The sequence below is a fragment of the Onychostoma macrolepis genome, chromosome 01, assembly GCF_012432095.1.
Source record: "Onychostoma macrolepis isolate SWU-2019 chromosome 01, ASM1243209v1, whole genome shotgun sequence".
Taxonomy (NCBI): domain Eukaryota; kingdom Metazoa; phylum Chordata; class Actinopteri; order Cypriniformes; family Cyprinidae; genus Onychostoma; species Onychostoma macrolepis.
In genome coordinates, this window is record NC_081155.1 from 28,676,208 (window position 1) to 28,697,301 (window position 21,094).

General features: G+C 41.4%; 1 protein-coding gene across 1 annotated transcript; it reads right to left on the minus strand.

Moving 5' to 3' along the window:
• Positions 1-13,132: 13,132 nt before the first annotated feature.
• Positions 13,133-14,243, minus strand: LOC131548167 (uncharacterized). The gene has a single exon (XM_058789269.1). The coding sequence runs from the start codon at positions 14,096-14,098 to the stop codon at positions 13,232-13,234; it is 867 nt and encodes a 288-aa protein (XP_058645252.1). The 5' UTR covers positions 14,099-14,243; the 3' UTR covers positions 13,133-13,231.
• Between the last annotated feature and the right edge of the window lie 6,851 nt (positions 14,244-21,094).

Sequence of the window (21,094 nt, forward strand, 5' to 3'; positions counted from 1 at the left end):
TTCTTTCTGTCCCCGGCTCAGCTTGATCCGGTATGCGAAAGGAGAGAGTTTGTCCACAATTTCATGCGGTCCCGTCCATTGTGGCAGAAATTTCTTTGATAGCCGATGAGAGGTTGTCTGAGGTGGCTGTGTGTAGCGGTAGTACCAGACTTTGTCACCCACATCCAGTTCTTGGTGTGACGCCTTCCAGTCGTAGTATGCTTTCTGGCCTTCCGCACTCTTTTGGAGTCGTTGCTGGGCAAAAGCAAATGTGGTTCCCAAATGCCGGTGTAGTTCCTCAAGGTATTGGTGAGTGGTGTAGGCGGTGACAAGGTTGGAGTCTCCTGGCTGGTACAGCAGGTGCAAGGGCAACGTCATTCGACAGCCGGTACGTAATTCGAAGGGAGGCACACCTGTTGACTCATGTAGAGTAGCTCTGATGGCCATAAGCACCAGGGGAAGTTTCACATCCCAGTCCTTCTGGTTAGCAGATACGTATTTTCTTAGCATGCTGACCACAGTCCGATTCGATCGTTTCATTTGACCCGAAGAGATTGGATGGTGACTTACGTGCAATTGTGCTTGTATTCCCAGAAGTTTCCAAATCTGCTGCATGATCTCAGCTGTGAAGTGGGTGCCCCTGTCTGAGTTGACTCTCAGCGGCAGCCTGAACCTGGAGAATATGTGATTCATCAGGAGGTATGCTGTAGTTTGTGCAGTGTCATTGGGTGCACATGATCGAAATGATTATACAGTGTTTTGCTGTCCGCACCATATTTAAAGGTCAGCAAAACAATGCTCTCTTAAGGTGGAGAAAAAAGAGGAAAGCTGTTGCAGCCTTGGTAAATGTAGCATTGATCGTTGCTACTGTTATGTGCTAGCCCTTTTTGTGTCTAGAGGTAATGGGCATAGCAGTAACAAACTTTGGAGAGAGAAAGCACAGGGACCTCTTGTCTCCAGCCCCAATAACACAACTCCAAACAAAATAACTTGTTATTGTTTTTTTATTAAATCATAAAAAAACATAATAGGAAACATTAGCTTCAGGAGGGGGCAAAGGCCAACATAACAAACAAAAGATTTCTAACTCAATTTTAAACATAACTTACCTATACATAAACCAAAAACAAATGAATAACAAAATTGAACTTCCCTAACTCCTTGACTACCCAGATAACCAGGAGAAAAGCAATTAAAGAAAAAGGCACCCACCTCCCTACAAGTTTCCTTACAAAACCCTTGAACCCTAAACAAATGTACAAATCTACAACCAAATTCACAGTAGCACCAATGGTTAGCACTCAACAACAAAACAAAGTTAGCTTGGAGCCAGAGAAAAGAAGTCCGTGTGACAGGTTACCAACTGCAACCCTCTCTCTCCTTTTGCTGAGACAGTGCTGGCTTTATGCTGCTTCCTCCTGAGTGCAGCCAATCAGTGGAGCCGAGTTGAATAGGTAACCAGCAACAGGTGTATCCAATCACCTCCACGACAGTGACAGCAGTAGACATGAAAAAAAAACAAAAGAAGAACAACAACAGCATACATACCACAAAACACAGAACAAAGCAAACAAAATACGTCTCAAGACGTAACACCCCCATCATTAAATTTTACAACCCATGGATTGTAAAACAAGTTACTCACAGAACTCCAATAGTAGTGCAACTTAGTCACAATAATTATCCTTTTAAGCAATCCACTTAAGTCCCCATATCTGCGGTCCTAGAAAGTGCATCCGCCACCACATTTTCTTTACCACGAATGTGTTGAATATTTAAATTATACTCCTGGACAATCAAAGCCCAGCGCATCAAGCGTTGATTGGAGTTAGACATGCGGGAAAGAAAAACCAGGGGGTTATGGTCCGTATACACATCAATAGGCACCGCACTGCTTCCCAAGTAAACCTCAAAATGTTGAAGAGCTAAGAGCAAAGCGAGGGCCTCCTTCTCAATCGTGCTGTAGTGTTGTTGGCATTTCGAGAACTTCCTTGAGAAGTAGCAGACTGGGTGGTCAATGCCACGGGAATCCTCCTGCAGCAGAACTGCTCCAGCACCAGTAGCACTGGCATCTATTTGGAGTTTAAAAGGCAAATCAAAATTAGGAGCAGACAACACAGGGGCATGGCAAAGGAGATCTTTTGCAGCCTTAAGAGCATTATCACACTCAGTGCTCCACTTAAAACTCTTTGTAGTACTGAGAAGATCAGTAAGAGGTGACACAATAGTGGAGAAATTACAACAAAATCCCCGGTAATAACCACTCATGCCCAAAAACCGGCGTAAATCACGTTTGTTACGAGGTGTAGGAAACTCGAGTATGGCAGCAATCTTAGCGTCAACTGGCTTAACAAAACCCTGGCCAACTTGTTTCCCCAGATATGTTACCACAGCTTTACCAATCTCACATTTAGCAAGATTCAGGGTTAAAGAGGCAACAGTCAAGCGACTGAATATTAACTCAAAGTCTTTATGTGCTCTTCCACGTTTTTGAATAGATGATTACATTGTCTAGATACGCATCACAATTGAACACCTGATAAAACCACCTGCATAAGGCGCTGGAAGGTGGCAGGTGCATTTCTCATGCCAGCCAGAACCTCATATTGCAGGAAATGTTCAGAAGTGACAAACGCGGAGATCTCAGATGCACGTGGAGTTAGGGGCACTTGCCAGTAACCCTTTAATAGGTCTAGCTTGGTGACGTATCTAGCAGAGCCTACTCGATCAACACAATCTTCCAACCGAGGAAGTGGAAAGGAGTCAGGTTTCGTTAAGGAGTTAACCTTACGGTAGTCGGTACAGAAGCGATAGGAGCCGTCAGGTTTAGGCACTAATAAACAAGGCGAACTCCATGGACTCTGACTAGGCACTGCTAGACCATGCTGCAACATATACTCAACCTCAGATCTCATTATGTCACGCTTCCTGGGATTCACTCTATAAGGATGTTGCTTGACTGGATGAGATTCACCTACATCAATGTCATGTGTCAACATGGACGTTCTACCAGGCACATCCGAAAAGAGTGAAGGAAATTTATGAACCAATTTAATCATTTGTTCACTCTGTTCTGGTGTCAGGTGTGCAAGAAAGCTCTGCAAATCCCTCAATATAGCAGAGTTTTGAAGCTTTTTAGCTGCAACTTGTGCAATTTTCTCAACTGGCTCATCTTCGAGCACTTCACTAACGGTTGCCACGGCAACAGGGGAAACGGAGGATGAAATGGGCTTCTCACCACGCACAATAAACTGTTTCAACATATTTATGTGACATATACGGGTCTTGCGACGTCGATCAGGAGTATGAATGGCGTAATTGGTATCACTGAGCTTTTCTTTGACTTCATATGGACCCGAAAACTTTGCCCGAAAGACAGAACCGGGATCAGGTAAAAGCACAAGGACACTATCACCAGGTTGAAAACTACGGTTCACACTTCTCTTATCGTAGCGGGTCTTCATTCTTGACTGAGCTGTAATCAGATGTTCTCTAGCCAGTTCGCAGGCCTTATACAGTCGCTCACGAACAGTGCTAACATAGTCAAGAACGGTCACAGGCGGAGAGTCTTTAGCTAATAATTGCTCACTAAGCAACTTCAACGGCCCACGCACAGTGTGACCGAAAACAAGATCGGCCGGACTAAACCCAAGACTCTCTTGCTCTACCTCACGGACAGCAAACATAAGGTATGGAAGACCCTCGGCCCAATCCTTCCCATGGGCTACGCAGTAGGAGCGCAACATTGATTTAAGGGTTTGATGGAATCTCTCAAGCGCGCCCTGCGACTCAGGGTGATATGCGCTTGAGAGTTGGTGTTTAACCCCTAACTCAGCAAGGGTCTGTGAGAATGCCTTAGATGTAAAGTTGGACCCTTGGTCAGTTTGCACAACACGGGGCAGACCAAAGGTAGTACAAAATTTCACCAACTCTTTAGTTATCACTTGGGCTCTAATCGAACGTAAAGGTATCGCTTCTGGAAAACGGGTCGCAGTACACATAATTGTTAGAATATATTCGTGTCCCGACTTAGACTTGGGTACCGGACCCACACAGTCAACAAGGAGTCTCTCAAAAGGTTCTCTCATAACCGGAATCGGATGAAGAGGGGCAACTGGTATATTTTTGTTTGGTTTCCCAGCCAATTGACAAACAGGACATGATCTACAAAAATTAGATACATCCGATTTTAATCCAGGCCAATAAAAATACCTGGAAACTCTACGAAAAGTTTTCGTAACACCCAAATGTCCAGATAGCACATGTTCATGAGCCAATTTTAACACCTGCTCATGATAACCAGCTGGCAATACAATTTGGAACAACTCCTGTGAATCCGCATGAGCTCCATCTCTCCACTTACGCATGAGCACCAAGTTTTCCCAAAAATAAGTTACCTTAGCACTAGACACTTGACTAAGGGGAACAGCAGCTTCAATGCATTTTGTTAATGAAGGATCTAATTTCTGTGCAGCCGCCAACTGTTCCCTACCAATCTTTAAAGGAAAAGTAACTGCAGCTTCACTACTAGAGCCAAGTTCTGGCTCTACCGGCACCTCATCTTCCACAGGTTGGTCACAAATTGGTGACACAAAAAAGGATTCAGAGAGATCCACCACGTCCCTAAATTTAGAGGATTGGGCACGTGTCACAACACAGGCAGGGAAAGCTGCCGGAAATTGACGTGCAAGATCAGGTTGCTCATTTACACTTGGGTTATGGACCACAATTGGCCAGGGAAACACTTCACCCCCTGCAAGGTCATTTCCAAGAATAACGCCCACCCCCTCAACAGGTAACTGAGAACGTACCCCAAGTTTTACGGTTCCTGTTACAAGATCAGATTTCAAATAGACATTGTGAAGAGGAACATTTATGCACTGCATTCCAATTCCGCGTATAAGCACGTCTGTACCTGAATAAGTCTCGGCAGACCGGGGTAATAACTCCTCTAAAATAAACGACTGAACTGAACCAGTATCTCTCAAAATGGTGACAGGTTTACACTCAGAGTCAACAGAGACTGACACTAACCCAGACAGAAGGAAAGGTTGATATGACGGTTCAATCGTGTCACTTTCCTCATGTGCAGGATGTATAAGTGCAACACTTTTAGATTTGGAAGCGAAGTTCTTTTCCTTCCACACCTTACAGTCAGAAATTAAATGACTGGGATCAAGACAATAAAAACATACGCGTTTATCACTAAAAGCCTTTTTACGATGAGTTACCGACTGGTTCTCACCTTTGCCAATGCGTGAGAACACACGTGTCATTTCCCTATCAGACCCTTCATAAATGGGAGGAGACGCATTAACACGACGTGCGGGGGAAAACACAGTGCGGTGAGTCAACACAAACTCATCGGCTAAAACCGCGGCATCGGAAAGATTTGTAACTCTCTGCTCATTTAAATGGACAACAACATTTTCCGAAATACAACTTTTGAAGTCCTCCAGTAAAAACAGCTCTTGAAGCTGAACAAGAGTCGTGATCCCACTGGAGAGACACCACCTCTCGAAAAGGGTTTTCTTCTCCCTCGCGAACTCGACAAACGTCTGTTTGGCTGTTTTCACATGTGATCTAAACTTTTGACGGTATGCCTCCGGTACCAGCTCAAACGCTCTCAGAACGGCAGATTTCACTAGATCATAGTCAAGGGACTGATCTATTGGTAAAGCAGAACAAACCTCCTGCGCTTTACCAGAAAGACTGCACTGCAAAAGCAGAGCCCACACGTCTTTTGGCCAGCGCAGTTTCGTAGCAACTCGTTCAAAAGCGATGAAATACGAATCTACTTCGGCTTCTCTAAACGGGGGTACTAGTTTAAGGTACCTACCAACATCAAAATCTGGCTCAGAAGTTGCATTATCACAATCTTGGTGTGAAACAGCAGCAGGTGAAGTAACAGAAGATAAAGCAGAGGGGAGTCTAGAACGAGGCATAGGAACTGGCCTTCGATTTAATTCCTGTGCTCGCAAATCCAACTCACGCATCCTAATATCCCTATCTGCTTGAGCCTCTATAGTACGAAGCCTAATCATCTGTCCCTCACACTCCTGTTTTTTTATTTGGAGGTCTAACTCCTTCAGCTTAACAGCTAACAAAGACTCACCCAGAGACTCAGTTGCCGGCCCAGGAAGAACCTCACCTGTCTGGCGTCGGCTGTGAACCCAGGTTGTTCCCCAGCACTACTGGCAGAGTAATCTGGCAAAATACCCTCATCAACTAGCTTTTCCCGCAAATAATCTTTAACGACTTGTTTGGTATCCTGCCTTGCAACTTCAATATTAAAGAAATCTGCAATTAAAAACAAATCTGCCTTCCTGCAACGTTCAAAAACATCTATGGTAGGAGAAAGAGTAAATGAAATCAAATCAAATTCCATAACTCTCACTACCACAGAGGTCTTCTCCTTCACCAAAAAAAAAAACAACCAAACAGAACAAGAAAGAAATGAGCAGATACTTACAATTACACAACAGTAAATTTTCACTTGAAAGGACGAGCCCCCACTTGTTATGTGCTAGCCCTTTTTGTGTCTAGAGGTAATGGGCATAGCAGTAACAAACTTTGGAGAGAGAAAGCACAGGGACCTCTTGTCTCCAGCCCCAATAACACAACTCCAAACAAAATAACTTGTTATTGTTTTTTTATTAAATCATAAAAAAACATAATAGGAAACATTAGTTTCAGGAGGGGGCAAAGGCCAACATAACAAACAAAAGATTTCTAACTCAATTTTAAACATAACTTACCTATACATAAACCAAAAACAAATGAATAACAAAATTGAACTTCCCTAACTCCTTGACTACCCAGATAACCAGGAGAAAAGCAATTAAAGAAAAAGGCACCCACCTCCCTACAAGTTTCCTTACAAAACCCTTGAACCCTAAACAAATGTACAAATCTACAACCAAATTCACAGTAGCACCAATGGTTAGCACTCAACAACAAAACAAAGTTAGCTTGGAGCCAGAGAAAAGAAGTCCGTGTGACAGGTTACCAACTGCAACCCTCTCTCTCCTTTTGCTGAGACAGTGCTGGCTTTATGCTGCTTCCTCCTGAGTGCAGCCAATCAGTGGAGCCGAGTTGAATAGGTAACCAGCAACAGGTGTATCCAATCACCTCCACGACAGTGACAGCAGTATTTGTGTAGTCATGTAATGGTCGCTGTATTTCAGTAACAGCTGTAATTTCTGTTATTTTCATGTCCAAAGACCACCGAGGAGATCCAAGGCATCCAAATGCCCATCATGCTGTTGGGGGATCCAGCTTACCCGCTTCGGTCCTGACTAATGAAGGGTTACCCAGAGACTGGGAATCTGACCGAGGACCAGCGTCGTTTCAACAAGACATTAAGCGGGGCAAGAATGACAGTAGAATGTGCTTTCGGTAGACTAAAAGGTCGCTGGAGGTGCCTGGCAAAACGTCTCGATGTGGACATATCTCTGGTTCCCACAATTATCTCTGCATGCTGCACTCTTCATAATATATGTGAAAAGCACAATGAGGCCTACAGTGAAGATCTGAATGCAGCGGGATCTCCTCATGTACCACCAAGGGCAGCTGACCCATTGTGTGTTGCAGACACCCAGCCGCTAAGAATCAGGGAGGCACTGACCAAACATTTTGCTCACCAAGAACGTCTTTAAAATGTAATAAAAGAGAGGTAAACATTCCTAATGCTGAACATCTTTATTTTAACTGTATACAAATTTACATTTTCCAGTGTTCCCAGTAATGTAAAAAAAAATATTAATAATAATAAAAAAAAAACACAAAATGATTTTATTAAGAACAGAAATAACCTTCCTGCGTTAAAAAAGAAGGCTTTTTGCACTTTAAAGTTCCTGGGTGATTACACATGTAAACAAAAATAAAGACATTTCTATAACCCTATACAAAATGTTTTTTGTCAAAACCACAGTGCAACAGAACTCAGCCTAGCAGACCCAGTATTTCTCCACAAAATTTCACAGGGCTTTCTGAGGCTGTTAAAGAAGTGAAGGTAAACTATAGGCTACACTGAACTTTAAAGTGCCTGAACATCAAGAAAATTTTACTAATGTAATACTGCCAACCCCTACCAACAAGGTGCTCATTACCATCAGAAAACAGTGCTCATCTGAAATACAAATTAACTACAGGTTATTCTGACCTTGACATTATCTTATTATTAAGTCTGCAAAAAATAGGGGTGGGGTTTTAGTTATCCTCTAATGATGGGGGTGATGCAAATTGTGACTCGGGGATGTTTGGATTTTGCTGGGGAGAACTGACTGGCTGAGAGAAGATGCGGCCCTGGTGAGAGGGAGGAGGCTGAAGGGTGGTGAAGGTTTGTGGAGGTGGGGTATCAGGAGGAAGGAGGGGTGTACGCTCGGCTGGAAAGAAAGGATGGTGGGAATGGTGAAAGGGACCAGCAGAGACATAATCCTGGTAAAAAGGGGGACAGGGGTGGCCATCATTTTGGTGAAGAATTGGCCATTTGTGATCCTGGGTAAAGGGAGCAGGGTGGGAATATTCTTGGCCAAACCTAGGAGAGTGAACATGTTCTGAGTAAGAGCTTGACCTAGCGGCATGGCCAAGGAAAGGAGGTGGCTGGTACGCTTGTCATCCTGCTAGAAACTGTGTAAATAGTGTCATCATTTTTAATTTGTGGGCATGCTGGGCTGCTTGCAATTTAAGCTGTAGTTCAGTATCATCTGACTGAGAGAGGGCTTCTTTGATGTTCTTGGCAAAAACATCCATAGTGGCTTCCATCTTATTTCTTCGCTTCCTGCGTGTGGAAGATGCACCTGTAGAAAGACATGAATGTTTTTTATTTTGTTTGCATTGTATTTATTGACTACTTTATGAATTACTGAACTGTGACTGTGCACTACTATCAATCTAGCTGTCTTTATTTTTGTACAAAGTACTTGACTTTGTACTTGACTTTACTTGTAAAATGACTTTATATATATATATATATATATATATATATATATATATATATATATATATATATAATACACACACACACACACACACACACACATACTAGTCAACATCTGAAGTGGATCAAAACATTTCATCAAAGTTGTCCTAAAACCGAAACAATACCCGTTCTTGTCTTAGGACTACTTTGATGAACTTTTTTAATACACTTCAAATGTTGACTACTGTATACGTGTATGTTTGCATGTATATACAGTATACAAAACATCAATATAAATGACTACTAATCCTACCAGTTGAAGTATGCTCCTGTTGGTGTGAGCCAGGTGTTGGTGTTGAGGCCTTTGAAGTCACTTCTGTGGTGTTTCCACTGGTTGAAGCTCTCACATTGAATGAGGTGTTCTCACTGGATGAACCACTGATCTCACTCGAGGCGGTCTGTCAAGTCAAGTCACCTTTATTTATATAGCGCTTTTACAATACAGATTGTGTCAAAGCACTTAACAGTATCAAATTGGAGGATAGAGTGTCAGTAATGTATAATGATAAGATTAAACACTCAATTTTCAATTTTCAGTTAAAGGCATTTCATTATTGAATTCAGAGATGTCATTGTCTAGCTCAGTTTAGTTTAAATATTATCTGTGCAATCAAATCGGCGATAATCGCTAGAAATTAAGTGTCCCCAACTGAGCAAGCCAGAGGCGACAGCGGCAAGGAACCAAAACTCCTCTGTGACAGAATGGAGAAAAAAACCTTGGGAGAAACCAGGCTCAGTCGGGGGGCCAGTTCTCCTCTGACCAGACGAAACCCGCAGTTCAAAAGTTTATATTTCTATTTTAATTTTGTTGCAATTTCTAACAATAGTAGTATTATGTAGTTAGGTATTTTATTATATTTTAGTTATTTTGTTATTTTTGGTTGATATATCTGGGGATATATCTCTGGGGTCATCTGGGTGTCCTGGTCTCCGCTGACGATCAGGGCTGTAGACATCATCTCTTGGTGCTGATCCACCATCTGATCGGATACGGACTGAGAAACAGACTAGGAAAGAAACAGACAAATATTAGCGTAGATGCCATTCAACTTACGATGTAACGAGTACATCGTGTGTTATGGGGAGTGTTCCCGGTTCCGGTTGATCTAATTAATGCAGCCTAACAATCCTTTAACGGATTTGAATAATAGAAGCGTATTAATGTGTTATGTGTAAGCCAGGCTAAAGAGATGGGTCTTTAATCTAGATTTAAACTGACAGAGTGTGTCTGCCTCCCGAACAGTGTTAGGTAGACTGTTCCAGAGTTTGGGTGCTAAATAGGAATAGGATCTGCCGCCCGCAGTCGATTTTGATATTCTAGGTATTATCAAACGGCCGGAGTTTTGAGAACGCAGCGGACGTGGAGGACTATAATGCGATAAGAGCTCGCTCAAGTACTGAGGAGCTAAACCATTCAGGGCTTTATAAGTAATTAACAAGATTTTAAAATCTATCCGATGCTTGATAGGGAGCCAGTGCAGTGTTGACAGAACCGGGCTAATATGGTCATATTTCCTGGTTCTAGTAAGGACTCTAGCTGCTGCATTTTGGACTAACTGTAGTTTGTTGATCAAGCGTGCAGAACAACCACCCAATAAAGCATTACAATAGTCTAACCTTGAGGTCATAAACGCATGAATTAACATTTCTGCATTTGACGTTGAGAACATTGGTCACAATTTAGATATGCTTTTGAGATGAAAAAATGCAGTTTTACAGATGCTAGAAACATGGCTTTCAAATGACAGATTGCTATCGAACAGCACACCTAGGTTCCTGACTGATGAAGAAGAATTGACAGAGCAGCCGTCAAGTGTTAGATAATGTTCTAGGTTATTACATGTGGGGTTTTTAGGTCAGATAATTAATACCTCTGTTTTTTCAGAATTTAGCAGTAAAAAATTACTCGTCATCCAGTTTTTTTATGTCGACTATGCATTCCGTTAGTTTCTCAATTTGGTGTGTTTCACCGGGCCGCGAAGAAATATAGCGCTGAGTATCATCAGCATACACAGTGAAAGCTAACACCATGTCTCCTGATAATATCTCCCAAGGGTAACATATAGAGCGTGAAAAGTAACGGCCCTAGTACTGAGCCTTGAGGTACTCCATACTGCACTTGTGATCGATATGATACCTCTTCATTCACTGCTACGAACTGATGGCGGTCAGATAAGTACGATTTGAACCATGCTAAGGCACTTCCACTAATGCCAACAAAGTTTTGTAGTCTATTCAAAAGAATGTTGTGGTCGATAGTGTCAAACGCAGCGCTAAGATCCAGTAGAACTAATAAAGAGATACAACCACGATCACATGATAGAAGCAGGTCATTTGTAACTCTAATGAGAGCAGTCTCAGTACTATGATACGATCTAAATCCTGACTGGAATTCCTCACAGATATCATTTTCTCTAGGAAGGAATATAATTGTGAGGATACTACCTTTCTAGTATCTTTGACAGAAAAGGGAGTTTTGAGATCGGTCTGTAATTAACTAGATCTTTGGGGTCAAGTTGTGGTTTTTAATGAGAGGCTTAATAACAGCCAATTTGAAGGTTTTGGGGACATATCCTAATGACAATGATGAATTAATAATAGCCAAAAGAGGATCTATGACTTCTGGAAGCAGCTCTTTTAGTAGTTTAGATGGAATCGGGTCTAACATACATGTTGTTGGTTTAGATGATTTAACAAGTTTATACAATTCTTCCTCTCCACAGTAGAGAATGAATGGAATTGTTCCTCAGGGGATCTATAGTGCGCTATCTGATGCGATACTGTAGCTGACGGCTGCAGGGATACAATTTTATCTCTGATAGTATCGATCTTGGAAGTGAAGTAGTTCATAAAGTCATTACTGCTATGCTCTTGGGAAATGCCAACACCTGTTGATGCTTGATTTTTCGTTAATTTAGTTACTGTATTGAATAAATACCGAGGGTTATGTTTGTTTTCTTCTAGAAGAGACGAAAAGTAATCAGATCTAGCAGTTTTTAATGCTTTTCTGTAGGATAGGGTACTTTCCCGCCAAGCTAAACGAAATACCTCTAATTTAGTTTTCCTCCAGCTGCACTCCATTTTCCTGGGTTGCTCTCTTTAGGGCGCGAGTGTGCTCATTATACCACGGTGTTGGACTCTTATCCTTAATCTTCCTTAAGCGTAAAGGAGCAACCGCATCTAAAGTGCTAGAAAAGAGAGAGTCCATAGTTCCTGTTACATCATCAAGTTGTTCTGAGCTATTGGATATGCTGAGGAACTGAGATAAGTCAGGAAGATTATTTATAAAGCAGTCTTTTGTGGTAGAGGTAATGGTTCTACCATATTTGTAACAAGAAGTTGGCTTTACAGCTTTAGCTATATGGAATATACAGGAGACTAGATAATGATCTGAGATATCATCGCTCTGCTGCAAAATTTCAACGCCACTGACATCAATTCCATGTGACAGTATTAAATCTAGAGTATGATTTTGACAATGAGTAGGTCCTGACACGTGTTGTTTGACACCAATTGAGTTTAGAATGTCTATAAATGCTGATCCCAACGAATCTCTTTCATTATCAACATGGATATTAAAATCACCAACGATTAGGACTTTATCTGCAGTCAGCACTAACTCCGATAGAAGATCAGAAAATTCTTTAATAAAGTCTGTATGGTGCCCTGGTGGCCTGTATACAGTAGCCAGTACAAACATCACAGGGATTTATCATTAACACTTGTTTCTTTGGATAACGTTATATGAAGCACCATTACTTGAACGAATTATACTTGAAACCCAACCTCTGAGAGATACTGAAAATATTTCTATAAATTGTAGCAACACCTCCCCCTTTACCTTTTGGACGCGGTTCATGTTTGTAACAGTAATCTTGTGGTGTAGACTCGTTTAAAGTAATGTAATCATCTTGTTTTAGCCAGGTTTCTGTCAGACAAAGCACATCTAGTTTATGGTCAGTGAACATATCATTTACAAAAAGTGCTTTTGAAGAAAGGGATCTAATATTTAATAAGCCAAGCTTTATCATGTGTTTATCTGTATTATATCGGTTTTTATTTGTTGAACATCAATTAAATTGTTACTATTACTTTGGTTTGGATGTTTTCTGTATTTTCTAGTTCGGGAACAGACACAGTCTCTATAGAGTGATATCTAGGTGAAAAAGTTTCTATGTGCTGAGAGTTAACTGACTTTGGTGACGTGAGGCGGCTAGCAGACGATCGGTTTAGCCAGTCTGTCTGCTTCCTGACCTGGGCTCCAGTTAGTCAAGTACAAACTCTAAGACTATGTGCCATATTTCTAGAGAGAAGAGTGGCACCACCCCAGGAGGGATGAACACCATCTCTTTTCAACAGGTCAGGTCTGCCCCAAAAATTCTTCCAATTGTCTATAAAGCCTATGTTATTTTGCGGGCACCACTTAGACATCCAGCCATTAAGTGACGACAGTCTGCTATGAATCTCATCACCCCGGTAAGCAGGGAGCGGACCAGAGCATATTACAGTGTCTGACATCGTACTTGCAAGTTCACACACCTCTTTAACATTATTTTTGGTGATCTCCGACTGGCGAAGTCGAAAATCATTAGCGCCGACGTGGATAACAATCTTACTGAATTTACGTTTAGCATTAGTCAGCACTTTTAAATTTGCCAAGATGTCAGGCGCTCTGGCTCCTGGTAAACAATGGACTATGGTGGCTGGTGTCTCTATTTTCACGTTCCGTACAATAGAATCGCCAATAACTAGAGCACTTTCATCAGGTTTCTCAGTGGGTGCGTCACCGAATGGGGAGAACCTGTTTGATGTTCTGATCGGAACGGAAGAGTGGTGTTTTGACCCGCGACTAGGCCGCCTCACTGTCACCCAGTTGCCCTGCTGCACGGGCTCAACCGAAACCGAACAATGTACAGGACTCCCTGAGCTAGTCGCATCCAAAGCAGTATCTACAGCCCTCACATTCTTACTGTCCTCAATTAAAGTTTGGATGCGTGTCTCTAGTTCTAAAACCTTCTCTGTCAGCCTAACTATTTCCCTGCATTTATCACATGTGAATCCCTCGCTGCTGACAGAGACAGATAAACTATACATGTGGCAAACAGTGCAAACAACAATAGCAGGAGAAGAAGCCATTACTCACCGTGATTGATGAATGATACCAACTTAACTTACCACTTACCACTGTTGTTTGATGAGCTCGTGAAAAACGGAGCGAGGAAAAAATAAAATAATAATAGGCGCGAATAGAAATGCAAATGGAACCGCGAGTGACAAGCTAGCGGGCTAACAAGCTGCAGTTGCGGTTTTTAAAGGCGAACGATCAAATTAGTTAGATTAGTTTGAAAGATAATCTGTGGCATGTCAAGGGGCTCATCTGTGTAGGGACAAATGTTGACTTGTTAAAAATAGTGAGTGGAATGAGCACAATGTATTAGAAATTATTGTAAAAAAGTATGATTAACATTAGCTAAGTGTACGGTCCATGATAAAAATAAATAAATAATATAAAATAAATGGTAATATAGACAATGAAAGTGCTTACATATTGCATATTATGTAGATTATTGTAACAATCAACCATTTAGAAAGAATGGCCTTACTTTCCTGTCAGGTAAGATTAGGTGTCATGCTTTCCCTTACAAAATCTAACCTTGAGTTTTTTAATGGACTGAATCGAATTTGTATAACCACAGTATTACTACAAATACCAAAGTTTAACTATGGTTAGTAAAGCAAAGCCATGGGTGGTTACCCACAGTAAACATGTTTTTTTGTTGTTGTATTTGTAGTAAAAGTATGGTTGTTTTTGTACGGGCTGTAACGATGGTAGCTAGTAGCTGGTAACATAATATTCATAATTTTTAACTAATGTGGCGATTACTGACAAAACGTTATTCATTTGTTAGCTAATGTCTGCAAAAACATTTGTTTACGCTTACCTGTAACATTAATGTTCTCACATTCCAGCTCTTCGCAGTCCACTGACGATCCGGCATCCTCTTCTCTGAAACTATCTAGTATCTCAGGTGGTCGACAGCTTGGCTTATCACCTAAAATACCTTCCATTTGATCATAGAATGGAAATGTAATACGGCTATTACCGCTTTTGTTGTTGTGGTCTTTCACGGCTTTGTATTTGGTTTTTAAGCTTTTTATTTTGCGTTGGCACTGTAGCCACGAGCGCTTAAAAACGCGCTTTCCCATTTCCCTCGAAATGTCTTCAAATACAGATTTGTTTCTGTAACAACCCTGCATTTTTGCCTGCACTGCCTCTTCGCCCGAAAGGCTCAAAAGACATAAAACTTCTTTATTACTCCACTGAACTGAGCCTTCATCCTCCATTGCGCCATTTGATAGTTCGCGGTTGATGTCCACCTGTGTTGACGTCATTCGTCACCGTCGCTTTTTCAATGACGTACAACTCGCATTTACGGGGAATATCCGATTTGACCGCTTACACGGCAGACGCAACTGCACGTATCCGATTCATATCTGATTTATTTCCACATATGAATGAGGCCTGAAACCAATCGGAGAATATCCGAATCCATGTGATTTTTTTCCTGCTTACACGGTCATGGGCCATATCTGATCTGTGCCACATGGGAGGAAAAAATCGGAATTGGGTCACTTGAACCATGCAATGTAAATGCGGCCTTTGTGAACTGGCATACGACTGTGAGGAAATACTTGTTGCCTCTTGTTGACCTGGGCAGGGGTCCAACCCAGTCAATTTGGAGGTCTGACCAAGGAGATGTGACTCCTCTGCACTGCAGCGGGGCTCTGTGGTTTGGGTTTGCTGGTTGGAATTGACAGCAAACAAGGCATCCTATCACATACTCTGCCACATCTTGCTGCATGCCAGGCCAATATGCCACTTGTTTTAGTGTCTCGTAAGTGGCTCTTGTGCCGTGGTGTCCCGCACATGGTGCGTCGTGGGCATACATCAGCAACACCCCTCTTTGGCACTGTGGCACCACAAGCCTTGGTGCAGTGAGGTCATCAGGGACATACCATAGAATGTTGTCCATCACATGCAGCATGGGTTTTACGCTGAGTAGTGCTTTGAGGGTCGGAGCAAGCAGGTGTAATAGGGTGGATGGAGGGGTCAGAGAGGTGGTGAAGAATAGTCTGTATGGAGGAGTCAGAGGCTTGCATGTCAACAATGTCATTAGTGGAGATTTGAGGAGCCAGCATAAGCGGCTGTGAGGTGGGCATTGTGGTGGGTTGAGTATGTTTGTTGCGGGTTATGGCTGCCACGTTAAGGGTGGGTGGTTGGGTTGGTGGAGACCATACCTCGCCGTGTAGTGCACCTGCTTTGGCTAGGGCATCCGTTTGGTCATTGAGGTCCTTGTCTGGACCAGGTTGCTTCGAGTGTCCTTTCACTTTCTTCCAGTAGACAATCATATCATGCTCACTTGTGATGTCGTGACATGCCTGGAACAGGTGTAGGTGTTTAACCCTCTGGGGTCTGAGGTCATTTTGGGGCCCTTGAGATGTTTTGACATGCCCTGATATTTGTGCTTATTTCAGCTACTTAATACATACTATTGACCAACATGTAATTTTTTTTGTATTCAGCACAAACTGTGCTATAATAATATGTGACCAAGATGGATGCACATGTTTGCATTTTTTAGAAAAAAAAATATTATGCATGGTTAGTAAGTTTTGGGGAAAAAAATGTAGCTGAAATAAGGCTATAAAACCCACACTAAATAGTCCTGAACAAGACTTTTGAGTAATCAGTCTTGTAGGCTAGAATATTTACTTCAAAATTATGTGAAAATCATTCTGCTTACTCATTCACAGAAAACAATATATTGATTTAAAATTTTCAAGACATGTTTTGTGGTCGAGGGTCTATATGCGAGGGAGTGGCAATGGCCATGAATATTAAGTGAGTCTCACCTGAGAGACAAAGTGCCCTCCCCTAATGGCCCCTAATGGCCCATCAGTGTGACTGTGACTGTGAGGCAGGTAAAAGAGAATGTGAGGAGATTGAAAAAAAGGATTTTTTAAATTATTTGTATTTTATTTACAACACAGTATAATCAAAACATACATAATGAAGGTCAAAGACACATTATTGTGCACACTGATCTAACCATAGAGATGTGAACAGAATTTGAGTCATTCCTGCAACAGATTCTGTTCAGCAAGTGAAACAAGTAAATCATACCTGATATTTACATGTGTTATTTAAGTGTTTCTACTTCTTTCCATGGATTCAAGAAGAAAAAAACATAATCAGTAGAAAAGGAGCTTGTTTTAACATAGAATATCATTATAGTTGAACATCTGATGTTGGTACAGCGCTCTCAGAAGAAAACAGTTTGAAGAGACATCAGGATACATCTGGTGCTGGTATCTGATTCAATAAAATACAAACAAAAAACATTTGTGAGCATGTTAATATCAGGAACATTTGTATGTATGTATATATATATATATATATATATATATATATATATATATATATATATACAGTGGAAAGTATTCAGATCCCCTTAAATTTTTCACTCTTTGTTATATTGCAGCCATTTGCTAAAATCATTTAAGTTCATTTTTTTCCTCATTAATGTACACACAGCACCCCATATTGACAGAAAAACACAGAATTGTTGACATTTTTGCAGATTTATTAAAAGAGAAAAACTGAAATATCACATGGTCCTAAGTATTCAGACCCTTTGCTGTGACACTCATCTATTTAATTCAGGTGCTGTCCATTTCTTCTGATCATCCTTGAGATGGTTCTACACCTTCATTTGAGTCCAGCTGTGTTTGATTATACTGATTGGACTTGATTAGGAAAACCACACACCTGTCTATATAAGATTTTACAGCTCACAGTGCATGTCAGAGCAAATGAGAATCATGAGGTCAAAGGAACTGCCTGAGGAGCTCAGAGACAGAATTGTGGCAAGGCACAGATATGGCCAAGGTTACAAAAAAAATTCTGCCGCACTTAAGGTTCCTAAGAGCACAGTGGCCTCCATAATCCTTAAATGGAAGACGTTTGGGACGACCAGAACCCTTCCTAGAGCTGGCCGTCCGGCCAAACTGAGCTATCGGGGGAGAAGAGAGGTAAAGAAGAACCCAAAGATCACTGTGGCTGAGCTCCAGAGATGCAGTCAGGAGATGGGAGAAAGTTGTAGAAAGTCAACCATCACTGCAGCCCTCCACCAGTCGGGGCTTTATGGCAGAGTGGCCCGACGGAAGCCTCTCCTCAGTGCAAGACACGTGAAAGCCCGCATGGAGTTTGCTAAAAAACACCTGAATAAGATTATCTGGTCTGATGAGACCAAGATAGAACTTTTTGGCCTTAATTCTAAGCGGTATGTGTGGAGAAAACCAGGCACTGCTCATCACCTGTCCAATACAGTCCCAACAGTGAAGCATGGTGGTGGCAGCATCATGCTGTGGGGGTGTTTTTCAGCTGCAGGGACAGGACGACTGGTTGCAATCGAGGGAAAGATGAACGCGGCCAAGTACAGGGATATCCTGGACGAAAACCTTCTCCAGAGTGCTCAGGACATCAGACTGGGCCGAAGGTTTACCTTCCAACAAGACAATGACCCTAAGCACACAGTTAAAATAACGAAGGAGTGGCTTTACAACAACTCCGTGACTGTTCTTGAATGGCCCAGCCAGAGCCCTGACTTAAACCCAATTGAGCATCTCTGGAGAGACCTAAAAATGGCTGTCCACCAACGTTTACCATCCAACCTGACAGAACTGGAGAGGATCTGCAAGGAGGAATGGCAGAGGATCCCCAAATCCAGGTGTGAAAAACTTGTTGTATCTTTCCCAAAAAGACTCATGGCTGTATTAGATCAAAAGGGTGCTTCTACTAAATACTGAGCAAAGGGTCTGAATACTTAGGACCATGTGATATTTCAGTTTTTCTTTTTTAATAAATCTGCAAAAATGTCAACAATTCTGTGTTTTTCTGTCAATATGGGGTGCTGTGTGTACATTAATGAGGATAAAAATGTACTTAAATGATTTTAGCAAATGGCTGCAATATAACAAAGATTGAAACATTTAAGGGGGTCTGAATACTTTCCGTACCCACTGTATATATATATATATATATATATATATACACATACACACACATAGGTTTTGTAGCCATAGACACATGCTTTGTACTATCATAAAAAAGAGAAAGAAATCTTATATCTGAGAAACTAATTATTTAGAACGTTATTAAAATCTATTTCTGAACAGAGTAGGCTATTAATAATAAACATGTACTAAACATACTTAGACTCGTAGCATTCATCATGTTACAGTGTGCACTCATATTACTTTTATTGTTCTATATAGAGCATGAAAACATCATAGCGCTGTAAGAAATTTAAATACAATGAACTGCCTATTATATTCAAAATGTTTTAGACGATTTCAAACATTGTAGTCAGGAATTATAGTTTGGGAAAAACCCAACTATGATTTTGTAGTCATACAGTCTAGTATGTATGATTTTATAGTAGCCTATGATATGATTATGTAGCCACAGACTCAAGCATGCTTTGTACAATAAAAGGATGTACTTTGTACTATAAAAAATGATATTTTATATCTGAGAAACTAATTATTATTGTTTAGCACGCTATTAAAATCTATTTGTGAACAGAGTATTAATAATAAACATGGTCTAAACATTCTTAGAGGCGTAGCATTCATCATGTTGTCGTTTGGGGGAAAACCCAGCTAACTGTTAGTAAATCTGTTCAAGTTTATGTCACAATAACACGGTAACTAATGTAAAAAAGAAACAGTACTTACTCATCTCCTCTGCTGGATGAAATTGTGTTCTTCTTTCGAGGGAAATCCTGCCTTTACTCAGCGCATCTTCTTCCAGAAACGAACAGAAGCCGCCATGAAGGACCTCCCCTTTGTTTGTGTTGTTGGGCGTTTGCACGCGCGCACTTACCACGTGGCTATTTACATATGAACAGCGCGAGTCGCGAGGGCGGGGTCACATTAGAGATAATGAGTCAGACGGGACAGACTGAACATCGTGTTGGTTTTATACGGATTACTTCATCACAGAATGTTTGTTTTCGATAAGACTTGCTTCATTTAAAAGTAGACACTTCAAGCTTTCTATAGATATAACTCCCATGTCTCTGTGTTGAGTACGCTTCTATTATTCAAATCCGTTAAAGGATTGTTAGGCTGCATTAATTAGATCAACCGGAACCGGGAACACTCCCCATAACACACGATGTACTCGTTACATCGTAAGTTGAATGGCATCTACGCTAATATTTGTCTGTTTCTTTCCTATTCTGTTTCTCAGTCCGTATCCGATCAGATGGTGGATCAGCACCAAGAGATGATGTCTACAGCCCTGATCGTCAGCGGAGACCAGGACACCCAGATGAGCCCCAGAGACATATCCCCAGTGAAGACCTCGATTAAAATATAATACTAAAAATATAATAAAATACCTAACTACATAATACTACTATTGTTAGAAATTGCAACAAGATTAAAATAGAAACATAAACTTTTGAACTGTGGGTTTCGTCTGGTCAGAGGAGAACTGGCCCCCCGACTGAGCCTGGTTTCTCCCAAGGTTTTTTTTTCTCCATTCTGTCACAGAGGGAGTTTTGGTTCCTTGCCGCTGTCGCCTCTGGCTTGCTCAGTTGGGGACACTTAATTTCTAGCGATTATCGCCGATTTGATTGCACAGATACTATTTAAACTAAACTGATCTAGACAATGACATCTCTGAATTCAATAATGAAATGCCTTTAACTGAGAATTGAGTATTTAATCTTATCATTATACATTACTGACACTCTATTCTCCAATTTGATACTGTTAAGTGCTTTGACACAATCTGTATTGTTAAAAGCGCTATATAAATAAAGGTGACTTGACTTGACTTGACTGAAGTTACGGTGATGATCTTGAAGGGTGCTGTTGACACTGTGTGGCCTGAGCTTCCTCCTGGAATCACTGAATCTGGGATGGGTCCAAGAACTGGTACAATCAGTTAAAAGTCATGGAAGTCATAACTCACTAGCCAACCCAGCCGGTAGGCCTTAGGCACTCTGACATCCGTTGCTGTGCAGTTGTTGAACAAGATGTACACTGCCCGAGATGTCA